This window comes from Anarrhichthys ocellatus, unplaced genomic scaffold (genome assembly GCF_004355925.1).
Source record: "Anarrhichthys ocellatus isolate YVR2014 unplaced genomic scaffold, GSC_Weel_1.0 scaffold6, whole genome shotgun sequence".
NCBI lineage: Eukaryota > Metazoa > Chordata > Actinopteri > Perciformes > Anarhichadidae > Anarrhichthys > Anarrhichthys ocellatus.
Window position 1 is genome coordinate 14444869 of NW_022280036.1, and position 16186 is coordinate 14461054.

The 16186-nt window shown below is 40.1% G+C and overlaps 1 protein-coding gene across 2 annotated transcripts; it reads right to left on the minus strand.

The window, feature by feature from the left end:
* Nucleotides 1-1162: 1162 nt before the first annotated feature.
* Nucleotides 1163-12952, minus strand: rbm26 (RNA binding motif protein 26). Of its 2 annotated transcripts, none has more exons than XM_031846700.1 (22): nt 12467-12952; nt 12128-12246; nt 11887-12005; nt 11673-11764; nt 11313-11581; nt 10599-10877; nt 10193-10435; nt 9066-9206; nt 8812-8952; nt 8488-8596; nt 8206-8362; nt 7714-7905; nt 6896-6994; nt 6703-6774; nt 6450-6548; nt 6254-6328; nt 4845-5012; nt 4487-4591; nt 4146-4349; nt 3281-3367; nt 2915-3025; nt 1163-2400 (listed from the first exon to the last, which is right to left on the minus strand). In XM_031846700.1, the coding sequence occupies exons 1-22, from the start codon at nt 12523-12525 to the stop codon at nt 2308-2310; spliced, it is 3033 nt and encodes a 1010-aa protein (XP_031702560.1). In that variant the 5' UTR covers nt 12526-12952; the 3' UTR covers nt 1163-2307. The 2 variants fall into 2 exon arrangements, with proteins under 2 accessions (XP_031702560.1, XP_031702558.1); XM_031846698.1 differs by having other exon boundaries at nt 6896-6997.
* Between the last annotated feature and the right edge of the window lie 3234 nt (nt 12953-16186).

A 16186-nucleotide genomic window follows, 5' to 3' on the forward strand; every position in this document is an offset into this window, starting at 1 on the left:
ACTCCTTCCAAGAAGCAAAATCCCTTTAACCTCAACATCACGACTCATATTTACATTCAGTTTCAAGAAAGCAGAAGCTGACACAGAGGACATTTTGACATGTCATGGTAGAAAAAGCAATGGAGCAAAAGATACAAATGAACGATGGCTGACTTCCATTTAGCCGATCCTGTTGCAGGGTCCTGACATTGTGCATTGTGGCTCATCACTTCCATAGCTTGTTGGGACACATTAACAGCCATTAATATTATTAGTAACACCAGCTATTTTCCTACTGCAAGTCAAAATGTCTGCTGTAAAAGAAAAAGGTCTATTGGAGAGATGACTGTATAGTAAAAGGGATTTTATGTCACAATAGTAACACAGCAATCAAACAGTTCAGCGGTCACATTCTATGGAAGGGATGGCAGAGCTGGGAGAGACTTTACCTTGCACAGCAGATCACACAAAACTAAGCACTTATGTCAGTAAAGAGTCCCATGTTAAGGACTTGCAAGTGTTCACATGTATGATTAGAGTTGGTCAAATGAAGATTCAAATACTGACATATTGACAGTGTCACGTATTTCAATGAAATATGGACTTATTTAAATTTGGTAGAGGTTATTGGCTGACTAATATTTTTGAAATTCTGGGAATCTTGTGCACCATGAAGTAGTCCTAAATCTGCTCCAGGTTTAACGTCTCTGCTTGAACGTTCCAGAAGCACAATATATGCCGTCCACTCAGCCTCTCTCTGTCCAACTGCACTGAGCAACCAAACACTGGGCTGAAAGAGGCTTTAACCATATCAAGGATTATTGTCACAAACAGCAGAAACCCCTCACATACCTCACGGAGGGCAAAGGTTCCAAAGTAAGACAGAAGTCCCCACTGAAGGATTTATCATGAACATCATGGGTGCGTTTAATGTGCGTCACTAAGCTTGTCGGCCAGGTGGTACAATAAATATCTGATTTATTAAAGTAAAAGTAGTCTTTTATATTTTAATGAAGCCGAGGAACGATATCGCTAACCATACTTCTTAAGTACAATACTTGTGATATAGAAAGTACTTAAGAAAAAGCTGAATTCTAATTTTTTTAGATGTTGGCCAAGTTTTCTGGGAGAGAACGTTTTCAAACTTTGTCAAAATGTAGAAAATCATGTTCAATCAATCGGCTCAAGATGAAAGCAGGCATTTATCACACAAAATAAATATGTGAGAAACATTTAGATATCTCAGAAATAAAAATATGTTTTATACATCAGCACAAAGTTTAAAGACAAATAGTGTTGCAGTAAATACAAAATGACATTCCAAGATGCTGCAGCCTCTTGAAGAAAGAAGAGTTGTAGCTGCTCCTGTAACAAAAAGAGAACAAATGTTCTTAGTTCTTGTATTTGTAGTTAGATCTATTTTAGACAAGCTATGAAGATTTGTTTTAAAGCTACGCAGGAAGAACAAATTACAAATTTTTATTTGTAAAAATATAGATTTAGCAAAATATACAATCACATTATGTCATGTTCTTACCTTGGCATGGGAATCAATGCAATTTCTTATGTTACCTTACCGTTCCAAAGGAAGAAAAAAAAGAAAGTGATAGAATTGATAGAAGTAGGAATGTTGTAGGACGTTTGCTCTTTAGGGGAAGAGGAAGTTTTTTTTGTTTTTTGAAATGGTCTTTTTTCAGCTCTTTTAGGAGTGGTATTTTTTCACTGCCATAGCATTTCATTTTTTTTTCTTTTCTTGTTTTTTTTTTTTGGCAGGATGTTTTCAGACCATTTCAATTCTTTATTTTTTGTACAATCCAAAGTTAAGCCAAGTACTGAGAAGCCAAGCTTTCATACAAATCATTTGATTCCAGACATAAAATATTTACACGAGCATTTAAACCTGTCAACCTAATACTATTCTGCAAAAGCTACAGTCTGTTACTCAATTAAATTACAACACAGGTTTTTGTTTTCTTAAACAGAGTTCAAAAAGGTGTGATCAGCTTTCACATGTCCAGACTAATTATTGTTTTGTGAACCGAAATAACAAAAAGAAAAAATAAGAAAAAAAAAAAAAAAAGTACAATTTCTACATTAAGAGCATTAAAAAAAATTCACCATTGTTGCATCTGGTATACACATTAAAAATAATAAAACTCGTACATGGTTCTTCTGCTAGTTACACATTTGAGTGGGGAAAAAAAAAGTCTAGCCAATGTAAAATGTGCCTTGTTGGTTTATGAACAGGCATTGAAATCTTTCAAATTTCTCTGGATGGTTGCTCGTCTTCCAAACCAGTGAAACCAGGGAGGAGCGTCCAACCAATCTTCATCTGCGCCAAGAGCGAGGCTCGTTGTCGTCTTCTTCCTCCTCATCGTCATCCTGCAGCAATGCATCGTCGCTCAGAGACTCCTCCGGGTACTGATAAAATAAAAATAAAAACACTGACATTAATGCACTTAAAAAGTGAAGGAAAGGCTATTTAACGCGGAAAGACCTGTTATTTTGAGCATCATCATTACTCTCCTAGCACCATGGATTTAAAAAAGGTCTTGGGAGTGACTAAATTCTCAGCTTGAGAGTATGATGTTGCAGACAGACAGATTCATGAAAGTATGAGTGGCAATGAAAAAGCCACGTAAAGACCATCCTTGCTGTAATGTGTAATGGCTCCCTCTTGTGTTCTCAAAATGTAACGCAACAAGAAATAGGAACGGAATAAGGTTCCCCCATATATGTCTGAGCAGAGAACATCCAGGAGTTGTATTCAAGGATCAATGGTAGCACTTGAAGTAAGACCGATCCTGCCTGATCCCTCTCCTTAAGGTTCATCATTTATATATTAAACCTTACACAGAATCAGCAGACCCGATCAGCTACCATAGGTGCTATAAAAGACAAACATAAATACACTAAATGAGAAATGTCCACAAACCTCATCCTCTGGTTCTGCCTCATCGGCATCCGCAGTTCTGAGAGTCGCGACAGCCTTGTGCCAGGCCAGACGCAAAGTCTGGTTGTTGAACCTCACTCCATGAAGAGCCGCCTACAGGTGGTCAAAACACAGACACGAGTGGTTACAAGTTTTAAATTAGGTGAAAAGGGTACATCAACAATTGTGGAAATAATCAAATTAATCAAAATCGCAAGGAGACTTTGGTGCTCCAGCTGGAGCAAAGTCCCCAATAATAAAAGTCGAAGTACTGGAAATCATTTCCACTGTTGGAATTTCAAGGTGCTGAATTAGAAAAGAAACTACAGAATATTCTAGAGTTTGCTGCACGGCTGATAGTTGACTCACCTGTTCTGCCTCTGCCCTCGTCTTGTAAGTGATGACTGCAGACAGGTTGTTTTCATCAATCCGGCAATCTTCTATCTCTCCAAATTGCTTCAAAATTATGAACACACAACATTTGGGTTATTTTACAAACTAACTCATTCCTGTGTAAATTATTGAAAACTGATCTTCTGCATGTTCTTTTTACAATTACCAAACCGGTTGCTTTTAATACTGCAGCCGGTTTACTTCATTCCCACTGTTTCTCAAAACAGTGTGTGTGTGTGTGTGTGTGTGTGTGTGTGTGGAGGCGGGGCTGAGATGAATCAGTACACATTAGATAACGTTGCATGTCGATGCACCATAGGCGGTCAGTTGCATTGTGCAGTTGTAACCACCAGAGGACACTGTTGGTTCTTTTTGCCCCACTGAGAAAAAGTTATAATTCAATGCACATGGTATTATTGTTTATGCAATGGATCATAATTCATATTAAAACTAGTAAAAAAATATAGGTTTGGGAATATGTAAACAAGTTATTTCCATATTATTTTTCCTGAAATCCGTATTGGTGGTATCACTTTGGGGAAATAGTCCCATTACATTAAAGTGAAAATTGGGATTTTTGGACTATATGTTGTTTTTAATACTTGTACTTTATTTCTCTTCAACCACACTACACACAGCCTTAATCCAAAGTAAGGACATGAGAACAGCTGCAAGCTGTATTTGTCATGCGCTGAATGTCCACCCCCCCTCAATGGTTACACTAGCGATGCCCTTTAACACAGTCCTCTTATCTCCCACATCTTCCATCAAACATGTCTTACTGGTTAACTGTAGATATCAAATCTCCTTTTCTCAGTAATGTCGTTATAGGCCGACTTACAGCAAAGTGTGGCAGCAGGTCTACATGGTCTGCCTCAGAGAATCCAAAAATCTCCATCGCTCGTGGTCGATGGTCCACGACTGCATGCAGGGACACACCTCTTCCCCGTCCTCTGGAGCCCCTTCCCCGGGCCCTGTGAGCACCACGGCCCCGAGCGTGGACCCCCCGGCCTCGTCCTGGTGACAGGATTCCCCTTCTAGCCGCCTGGGTTAAAAAAAAAAAAAAGAACTTAAATAGAGCACAAATATCTGTCCGATGTCATGAAACACAGAATTTAAGTTGTGGAGATGAAACTCTAAAGTTTGAGGGGAAAGTGTTGTCTTTCGAGATGAAGTCAATACCTCAATTTGTAGCTGCGTGTACTTGATCTTCAACAGAGCCGTGTCCTCTCCGGCCGTGGTCTTCTTGTACAGGTCCAGCTCTGTGTCCAGCAGCTCCTTCTGTGCCTGAACACATTTTAATCAACATCAGGAAAGACAACTTTGCAAGTCGGAAGTAGTAAGTCAAAGGGAACAACGATGAACTGAAAAACTGAAAATCCAGTTGTCCTTCAAAGCAAGGAAGCATATGCTGTGTACGACTACTTACAAGGGGAGGAGATGCAAACCCGATCACAAGAATAGCACAATCTATGGGGTGTTATCTGCAGAGTTTAGTGTTTGTGTTGCATGAATGGCACCAGGTGGGTGAAAGCACTACCTGTGCTCTGCTCTTGGCTATGCGTAGATGGTTGTTGGTGCCCGAGATTCCCTTTATCTCCTCTTGAAGTTTGGTGATGCTCTTAGTCAACATCATTAATGTTTCCATGATCTTGGCTTTGTCCTCTGCCTTCATTGTTTTGTTCTTCTCAAGTTTGGATATCAGGAGCTGCAGGGGAGGGAAGCAGAAAAACAGAATTACAAATTGTTTGCGCCGATTCCAACAGAGTATTTGAATATTTATAAAACAACACCGACAGCCACAAGTCACACCGGATAGGAGACAGGTTAAGATTTGATATCCTTATGAAAATATGGATAATTTTACAAGTACAACTTTCAAAGCCATAAAGAACATCCAATACGCTTATGTTTTAAACTTTTTAAACGCTTGTTCCTCCCTTGGTCTCTAAACCGTGCATGTGGCACACTAGACCTACTGTTGCCAGACAAATAGCCTTTAAAGTAGGTCAAATAAATGAATGCAAACACGTTTATCATGGCTGTATACCTACATACATATACAGCCACATTCTTGCTACAAGACAGTTAAGAAGAATGCGCAAGAATATTTTTCAGACTCAGCTCCCCCAGATAGTAAATTAATATTTTTTGAAGCCATCACACTACATGTCCTTACATGCACCTTGCAATGACAGCGAATGTAAACAAAGCTGGTCTAAATCCAGAACAGAAAAAAAAAAAAAAAAAACACTCTACAGCCAACCTACTTAGGCTATATACACTTTACATACACTTCATTCAGACCAAGATGCGTACGTATAAATCATTATATTATGTAAACAGACCAGGCCTGTTTAAATAAGATATATGCCAGGAATTTCACTTTGATCTTCTGTGTTCATTTTGCACTAAAGTTCTCAATAACATGAGAATATTCTCAGTACTTTTCTTTTGTCAAGTATTTAATTCACACATGACAATACAAAAATAGGCTTTACCATGTGGTTAACTCATATAGACCATGTTATCACCATCTAATTACCAGAAAACATGCTATATTGTGGTCCATATTGTTAGAGGTATGAAATGACCTTAAATCGGGATAGAAGATTTAGGTCATAATGCTCCGCCTCAACATAGACACACTGTTATCTATTTTCAAATCTAAAACTCTAGGCCCCAGATATTGCATGTTGACACCCGATCTTCAACCTTTTCACAGATATCACACAGAAAATGAGTCCCAGATCCCACACTACGCTCTCTACACAAACAAACTAAAGCAGAGTCCACTGACTCATGTTGCTTCAGCTGTGAGTCAGACCTCTTTCACAGCTCACACACTGACATTTGTTTTGCATAGCGAGGTTGCAGACTCTAAAAGCAAACTTGCGATAAAGACACTTGAATGTACAAGCCACAGACCTCTGCTCCGAATGATCTTACCTTCTGTGTCTCAATGTGCTTCTCCAATATTTCCTGCTTCTTTTTCCTTACATCCTGCTGTAGTCTTAGAGCTTCCTGTGAAAGGAATTATGGGAATGATTATGTACTGCCTTAGTAGGAGAATCCCAAGGTGTTTTGTGGCTTTAATTCTAATATCTGTGTCCACTCCCCATATCCCACCATCCCTCTTTCTCACCCGTTTCTTCTTCAGGGCCTCCTCGGAGGTTTTCTGGGCTGCCTTCAGGGCTTCAGGATTGTATACAGTCTTTGTGAGGCCCATGGATGTCGAAAATACCTTTAAAAAAATAAAAATAAATAAATAAATAAATAAATAAAATAAAAAAAGGGGGGGAGGGGGGGGAAACAGACAACAGCACATAATATTTAGACAATTTGAAAGAGAAGTAGTAGAAACAGAAATAGTAATTCTGAACAGTGACAACGCTTACTTTTTCAACAGGAGCTGCTGGTTTGGCAGAGAAACCCAAACGGTCCTTCACTGACACCTTACAGGGATTCTGCTGCAAATTGGGAAAAACATCGATAAAGGTTTATACACACCGTCTACAGATTTTTGACTGGTATATATGTGAAAAAAAAAAAAAAAAAAAAAAAAACACACTCAGCCACACACACACACACCTGAGAGGCTACACTGGAATCTTGTGAGAGCTCAGAGTTGGCATTGAGCAGGGGTCCGAGGCGATCTTTGACAGACTGCTTAAGAGACGAGTCTGAGGCCTGCTGAATGACAACGGAGATGTTAATCACATTATCTCTGGATTAATGTACGAGTGCATTTTAACATAGCCAGTGTCAGACAACAATCAAGATGTTTAATGTTAACTTAAGGTGCCTCTGTAACATCTACTTCATTCACTGCCTTCCTACGACTCCGAGAGAGACTCTGTGAGACGTTCTCTGTACTTTAACTGAACGTGGAGGTTGCACCGGCATTAATGGAACAGCTTCTTCCAAGTGACAAAATGTGAAAGCCAAAAAGGACCAATGCCGGGGTGTTGAGCGTCTTAACATGGGGTTTAATGGGGATTGACTCCATTAGCCATTTGAGGAACTGCACTTTTTGGCACTTCCACGTTGGCCAATGCGCTTGTGAGATTCAAATAGGGCCCTATGAATCATTAGTGGTGCTACACTACAAATACTGTATGATGTGCAATACCCCAGCAAACTGTTCAATCTTCCCAGAAATGCCAGCTTCATTGCAAAGACTCTTTAAAACGGCAAGACTTAATCTTAAAGAACTAATTTAGTCTCTTAAAATTCTATTTATCTGTAACAACTTATTTTAACAATCACATGGAGTCAACATGTTCACTCCCAAGTGCATCCGATTTCAAGATATTTACTCTTAGTGGAAAATTTGAGTCAGAGAAATACTAACAATAGTTTGACAACACAACCACATGTTATGAGTGACGGATGTAATGAACTTTTACCATGTCTGGCTGTGGCAGAGGGTGCTGCTGCGAGTCAGACTGGCCCTGGCCGTCACTCCCATCATCACGAAACCAGTGCACCCTGATGAAGCGGTTGTTGAGAACAGCCTCTGTGCTTTGCATAGCCCGCTTGGCCTCGTGTGGGGAGGCAAACTGGATCAGTGCCCCCTCTGGGTCATTCTGGTAGGCCACCTGTATATTAAAAAAAAAAAAAAGATTAAATATAGACACTACACTATGTAAAACTTCAGCCATTAACATTTCCATATGTGTCAAACATCAATACTGTTTTAAATGGTTTAACCTTTTGATACCAGTTTTACTCTAAGACATTGTTCACATATTAGTTACCTATTGTACTGCACAGTAACTACACTTTGTTTATTATATATTATTGTTACAAATAATCAAAATAGTATTTAACTATCATATATTGGCTACTAACCATCAAAGCTGTGGTTTTCATATATATTGCACCACATAAAGACTGACCTGTAGGTTGACGATGGTACCAAACTTGCTGAAATGTTCATTGAGTTTGCTGATGTTGTTGAGCTCGGGAGGAATTTGACGAACCAGCAGTTTGGCGTTAGGAGAGAATGGGACTCTGTTGTGGTAGCCCTGGTGGTTGGGTTTGCTAAAGTTGGGTCTGTGCAGAGAAGAGAATTGTTGAACAATTCAATGAGGGTGGTATTAAACAAATCTCTGTCAATCGTGATTAACCACGGGGTTTAGAGGCAGCATTTATTTTAATAACACAGAAAGATGTCTTACTTCTCAAACCAAGGTTTCTTCAAGGGTAGGCCTCCATCATGAGAGACAGGTGGTCTCTTCCTCAAATCAGATTCCATAACGATCCGCATGCTATTGTTCGGGATCTTGTCTGGTGAGACACAAACAGGTCAGTTTTTCGGGCTACAGTGCATCTCATTCAAAAAGAGATCAAAACTCTACGGCAAGATGTTTAAACACAAATACAGTAGCATGTACTGACTGCTGGTCAAAGTGCTAAGCATGCTAATGGTAGGATAGAAAGTACATGCAGGTTTTAAGACAATCTATTCAAAGCTTAAATGGTCCAGCTCATGTGAACAATACCTCTTGGTGGCTGGTCCACTTCCCCCATTGTGAGGCCAATCAGGTTGGGTCTCTGGGCATTGACCCGATGGCGGTAGATCGGCCTGGAGGTATTGGTGATGCTGGGAGCCTCGGGATTATACACATCGGTCTCATAGTTGTCTAGTCAGCAGAGGGAGGGTACTTTAACTCGTAAAACAGCAAGTTAAGGGCACAGTACAAGTCATTTATAAATACAAAATTAAATTTGCGAATTCAAAACAAACAACCATTACCAGAGGAGAAGCGAGGCACTGGGAGCTGGGGAAGTGAGGAGCGCATCCCAGAGGTGACAATGGTGGGAACAGAGCTGGTCATGGAATTGGGAGGAGCATCCATGCCCGACGGTTGCAGAGGAGGAAGCGGAGGAGGAGGACCTGTGTTCGATAAGAGTTAAACCGTATTTGTAAGGTGGCAGTGTGTTCCTCAGAGTTTCAAAAGTTAAACAATTTTCCCCGGGAGCAGCCGTTGCACCATGAAAAATAAGTTCTCGGGAATGCTCGTGCACCGCAACAGTGTTGTTCTCACTTTGATAACTAAGGGCTGAACCTCATCTTTGTTTTTGCAGAACACAAACATCGCCTACATTTTAGAGAGCAACACCAGATCATTACAAGAGACCAGACTCGTCACAGCAGTGTCATCAGTGAGGGTGAGAAATACAATCACTAGTACACAGTGAATAAAGGAGAGGCGACGGGACACAACCCTGGAGAATATACACTACCAAGTTATGGTGCCCTTATATTTAATAAAGAAATAATGACATTATTAATTATATCACAGTCTGGGTGAATACTCATTTCTTATCGGCTGCAGTGTGCTTATTAATTCCTGATAATGGACACCGACTAAGTTGTTCCGGTTAAACAGTCTAAATTAATGAGCTGGTTACATTAAATGAAAACAAGTCAAATTATATTTACAATTTGTCAACCGTACCCAGTGTTATTGACTTTGAATCTTGGTAGCATAACGCTAGCTGTCTGGCTTGTAGCTGAGGCCAAAGGGTTCTATGATCTGAGCAGACTTAAAATATCTCCCTTAGCCAAGTCATACCTACGGTCCGTACTATTTCCTGGAGCAGTGAGAATTGTTTAAATTGCAAAAGAACCTTATGGGATGGTAATGAATGTTCCAGATATTAGCAAACCTGCAGCAGACTGGCTGGAGAAAAATGTTTAGATTTTGGTTGCAATGTTGACCATGATGCGAGTAGAATAATGCTCTTCTACGTTTCTATTATCAGAAATGAATGGACGACGTGGAGGTCGCCTCCGCAAAGTCCATTACTTTGTGACACCTCGCCGGACATATTCCTTTATTTACACTTCACAATTCAGAGAAATGTCTGAACTCCTACCTGCAACAGGTGGAAGGCTGGGTGGGAGGGCCCCTGGTGGGGGCACAGGGGGCCGCAGGTTCACGGGTGGGGGGTTCATAAGAGGTGGTGGTGGTGGGAGGCCTGGGGGCGGAGGTGGGTCTACACCTGGGATTGGTGGAGGTTGGAAGGGCAGCATGTTGGGCAAATTGACATCCTCCACTACAACTGGGTCACTTCCATGGTCGAAAGGACACATGTCCCCTCTCATGCAGAAGCCCTTTTCTGGAAGAGATAACAGACGCATACAGAACATCAAACACACAGAACTACGCGAAGCAGACAGCCGCGCTAGTGCTGCCTTTTTTACACATCTAATTCAAATTTTCATATTCAAATATCAGTTTTTTTATTATCCAAATAAATATTCAAATTTTTGCCTAATTACCATCATAGTCACGGCATCGCTTCCTCTGTTGAGGGGGTGGTCCTCGATTAAAAAGGCCACGATCCACAGTGTGCCCAGGGCGGAAGTCGGACCAACTCTCAGTGGTATTGTTGCTGTGATGGTGTGTGGGGGCAATGACTGTAATGGTGCTGCTCAGTGTTGGCACAGGGAAGTGTGAAGTGGTTGCAGTGGGGACGAGGGCTGCTGGGGTGAAACAATCACCACTCTCGGGCCTGTCCACTCGATCATGATCAAACTTCAACTTTCCAGAATCCCGTTCTGCAAATGGACAAAGAAAATCAATGTTTATTAGTAAAATAACTGTCACTATGGTATGTATACCATTGCGAAACTAGACGTACACGTTAAAACATGTTTTCATGGTTGATATCCTTAGTTGATCTAAAATATAACGGAGACCAATAAATTAATTCTCAAAAGAAAACTCAACACACACAAATATTAAATTACACAAATTTATGAAAACCACCATTTTTTTAAAGAAGCTTCTTAGTCGGCTGTAATCTGACTGGAAACACTTTGAAAGGTCAGCAACAAACAATGATCATAGCTCAAATGGGGTGAACTTTGAGCAGACTGCAAGATTCAGAAGAATAGTGTTTCAAAATCCAGGTTTTGGTGTCTTTGCTCATTCGATAGAAAAACAATGGTTCAAACTGGCACAAAGTGATCCTGTTGGTTGATCCTTCTTACCTCTACTCCTGCTTCTAGACCGAGTTCTGCTGTGTGACCGGCTCTTGCTGCGCTCTCGATCCCTGTCCCCCCTCTCTCTGTCGCGATCCCTCTCTCTGTCGCGGTCTCGGATGTGATCCTTGCTCCAACTGCGGCTGCGGCTCCGACTGTAACTCCGACTGCGGCCTCTCCTGCGATTGTAGCGATCACGGTACGAGTCCCTCCGTGGTGGGATGCGGTCATATTCCCTCTTCCTGGAGCGGTCGTCTCTCTTACGATCATCTCCTCTCCTAAAAGTTTGGGTAAACAAAAACATGGAAATTAGTTATTAAAAGTGAATATGTGCTGAAAGACAAAGTTGAAACAGGCAGTTGCACACACCTGATATCTCTGCTGTAACGAGAACTTGATTGGGGTGGGCTGTGATTCACTCTCCGAGGAAACTTCTTCTCCCGTTCGTCTTCGCGGTTTGTCTGACCAAAGACAAAAAAGTAACTTCAACTAAACTTGTTCTATCTAAGATGGCCACTGACATGAATGAAAGTGCACATATGACAGAATAACATTACACTTTAAATTATTCCCTCATAATTACCTCATCTTTTTTCAGCTCATCCTTCTCAACTTTGACCAGAGAGGATGGTTGATCTGGCTGCGGGAGGTAGTTTTTGTTGTTAATGGCTTCAAACAGCTTATCCACAAATGGCTGGGTCTCTGGAAGAAGGTAATAGCGCAATCAAAGATGATATATTAATCCACAAACAAATAGCAACACACGTGTCAAATGAAACGAGGCTTGCCAAGTACAACTTTCAAGAAGCAGGGGGATTAAATACCTTTCTGGAGAAATACATCCAACTGGTCTATACACAGGGCTTTAAGTTCCTTTTCACTTTTGTCTTTCTTCACCAAAGCAACAACATACTTAGCAAGGGCAGATGGGTCTGCATCACAGCTGGAATTGTTCAGAGAAAAATGGATAAGAAAAACGATCACAAAAAATACTGTATACATGACAAATAGCCAAGAAATGCACAAGACCATCAGTAACCTATGACACCTTCATGATAGCGTGTGTGTGTTTCTAATATTAGCTTGTGTAACTCAGACTCAGCTACAATGGCTAAAGCTGAGTTGAGGGAACAGCTGAGTTGCTAATAGCTAACGTTACTTACATGGGCTCGAGGGTTTCAGACAGCCATGTTTTCAAGGCATCGAGGTTTTCAATGATCATTTTAAATCCAGCCGAACTTTCCCTCCACCACGGCCAGGGTCAACGCTAGCTTGGGTGACGCTACTTATCTGTTTAATAGGATAGCCGACATTAGCTGGTGAAACTAACCACTTCAGTGGTCTTTGGCTGTGCTGCTGTGCTACAAAAGCCGTTAGCTGAACAGCCGCGTTAACGTTGGCTAGCTTAACTACGCTAGTATGCGTCTTTCCAGGCCTCAAACGTGCTGAACGATTACTCGACTCTCGTAATGTATTTTAATAGAGACGCAGACGTGGTGAGTCTTTTGTTTCTCAACATCCAACCAACTAACCCTGAAGGTTGTAAATGTTTTTTTATCCGTTTAACTCAGTGGAGCACCCACGCTGAACTTGCTACTTTATCCCCTCACTAGCTAACATGCCATGGCGACTATTTACTTCCGCTTGTGTTCTCCTCGGCAACGTATCGCGAGAGGAACATGCAGTACCAGACAACAGTTGATCTTTAGAGATGCTCTCGTCTGGAACATCTGCATACTGTCAGTAGCTCCACATCACTTCAAGCCATATAGCAAATGTGTCACTAGATGTAGCAAAATATGAATTTCTAGTTGATTACAACAAATGCAAGAAATGTGACAGACTTACTCAGGACATGGTCTGTATTCATTGCCAAAGCTACAGAGAAAGGGTCACATGAAAGTGCAAAGATAAACATGAACTAATAATAATTAGAAACATACCCTATTCCTTTCATATGGAGACAAGTGTTGCTATGGTAGTGCTCTATAAATAACGGTAGAATCATTTTTGTTTTATACAGGCCTGAGGGTTATCCAGCTAAATTATTTTTATTTATTTATTTTATCTAGAATAATTAAAAGTGCGAACAGTAAATCAACTTGAAGGATTTAGCATCGGACAGCTTAGTGGCGTTATTGTCTGACAACAGAGCCATCTTAAAATCAAAAGTTGAAAGTAAATCTACTCATTCTACAGTCAGACTCACAGTACTCTCAACACTATAGCCTGTAACATGTACCCAAATAGTTTAAGAAGCCATTGTTAAATAATTAAATATATCATTTTATGAGTCATTACATACAAATAATTCCATTGTTCGCCCATTGGCAAATTCATCCAGGATCAGTTGTGGTAAAGTGGCAGAAATATGACTTAATAACGAGTTATATATTATGTTTATCTCGGCTATTTGTTTATTTATTTAATTTAGCCCTCCTTAAATTGATCGCTGGAGCAAACACGTTTGGAAATGCGTAACTTTTACTTTCAAGGAGAGCTCTCTCCGTTTTCGGCTCTCGACTTCCTTTAGTCAATTTGCATTATCAAGCCAATCCCAGGCCCAATCCCAATGTCCCACTATAAGGGCTTGAAATGTTGTAAATACGAATGGGACAGCACTTTGCTGCAACATATCACGTTACCATATCAAAAAATACTATGTACAATTGTGAGTATTTATTTCATACGTTTTACTCCGGGATTTTAACGTTTTACAGACTGTCAACTCATCCAGTATTTGAGGGCTCTCTCGCAGACATTTTGAGCCCTTTATGAACACTTTATGAACACTTTCTGTAAGTCAGCATTAGATGCAGACTTTGCCTCAGGGAATTACCCACAAATCATTGCAATGTGACGTTAAACACGGGGTTACCAGTGGACGCATGGAGACGTTAAAAAAGGTAAACAAAGAGGACGGCTCACGTGTGTTCAGCCTGGCAAATTAAATTTACACAGAAATAATCACATGAAATCAGAGGATATTTTCTTATTCATTCATCAAATGTTTGATTTTGTCATTACAGCTGTTTTGACAAAAACAAGTAAATAGATCATCTGAAGGTACCTCTCATCTTGCGAGGAAAGAGCCTGGAAGACGTTTAAATCAGGGAGTGAAAAATATCACTCAACCATGTAACAGGTGACGTCAGTAAGTCCTTGAGGGTTCAGGGTTTGAGGCTTTAGGGGGGACATTGGGATTGGGCCTTAAAGTTGGATAATGTAAGAACATGTACATGGTAGTGCACGGAAGTGTATTGCACGTGTTCATTCGATGCAACAATAACACAGATAAGAGGTCTGAGCACTAAGTATAATTAATTTGCCATTGTTCACGTTGTATAAGGAATAAAGTCAGATTAGGGGTATTGCCTAATTTCATTGGTCTATTTGTGCAAATGTATGTGTGTGAGTTCGATAGCCAATGAAACGCGGTTAATGCTTGGCCTGTGTTATTGTCGCATTGAATGAACACGGACCAAAACATGAGCTTTTTCTATTACCCAACTTTAATAATGAAAAGTGAGTCAAAGAGGTCGAGACCTGGAAACAGAGACAGCTCGCCTTCAAAGTAAATGTTGCGTGTTTTCAAACGCGTTTGCTCCAGCGATCAATTTAAGGAGGGCTAAATCAAATAAAAAAACACATATTCTAAATAATGAACATATTATATATCTGTCATAAAGTCATATTTCTGCCACTTTCCCACAATTGAAGGTGAAAAAAACTGCTATAAACAGTATTTGTATGTAATGATTCATCATATTATCAATTTATTTATTTAAAAAAGGCTTCTTAACCTATTTGGGGGAATGATACAGGCTATAGTGTTGAGACTTGTGATGAGTCTGACTGTAAAAAGAGTTAATTTACCTGAACTTTGACTTTATTGCTGGCTCTGAACACTATAGCCACTCACCCAAATAGTTTAAGAAGCCTTTTTTTAAATAACTAAATTGATAATATAATGAATCATTACATACAAATAATTCAGTGTTTTCGCCCATTGGCAGTTTTTTTCTCGTTCAATTGTGGCAAAGTGGCAGAAATATGACTTTATGACAGTCATTTATTATGTTCATTATTTATAATTTTTGTTTATTTGATTTAGCCCTCCTTAAATTGATTGCTGGAGCAAACGCGCAACATTTACTTTGAAGGTGAGCCGTCTCTTTCCAGGTCTCGGCCTCCTTGACTCACTTTTCATTATTAAAGTTGAATAATGGAACAAGCAGATATTTTGGTGCACAAAATTGGATTGCACGTGTTCATTCAATACAGGTTCAACAACACAGGCCAAGCATTAACTACGTTTCGTCGGCTATCGAACAACATACTCACACGTAGCTGGACACATTTGCACAAATACACCAATGAGATTAGGCAATATCCCTAATCTGACATTATCCATTATACAACGTGAACAATGGCATATTAATTATACTTCGTGCATGGACCCAAACCGTTAACCGCGTTTAAGCAGCATCGGCTATCGTAGAACGAACTCACAAGCATCAGTATACATTTGCATGAGCACAAGTACATTAATGAAATTGGGCAATACCCATAATCTGACATTGTTCATTATACAACATGAACAATGGCAAATAAATTAAACTTCATGCACAGACCATTTTAGTCCCTGGAATCATGCATTTATTGGTTACAGTGCATCAGTGTGAATGTACATCAACTCACACATAGAGGAAAGATTTGTTCTTTATTCATCCCATGTTTTCTTTGCTCTGTGTTTTATAGTTTTTAAAAAATACAATAAGCACTTGCTTTGTAAACCTCGAGCTGTGATACACTGGTGAAACTGACATTTAAAAAAATACTGTGGTTTTAAAGACCTTGACAAAGGACAACACAGCACAATG

What these genes read in the sequence shown, in the direction of transcription:
- rbm26 (XM_031846698.1), bottom strand. Translation starts at nt 12,525, where the DNA reads ATGATCATTGAAAACCTCGATGCCTTGAAAACATGGCTGTCTGAAACC. An exon ending in TCTGAAACCCTCGAGCCCAT is followed by an intron (nt 12,247 to 12,466) that starts GTAAGTAACGTT and finishes GAACAATTCCAG; the next exon opens with CTGTGATGCAGACCCATCTG. An exon ending in GGATGTATTTCTCCAGAAAG is followed by an intron (nt 12,006 to 12,127) that starts GTATTTAATCCC and finishes ACCTTCTTCCAG; the next exon opens with AGACCCAGCCATTTGTGGAT.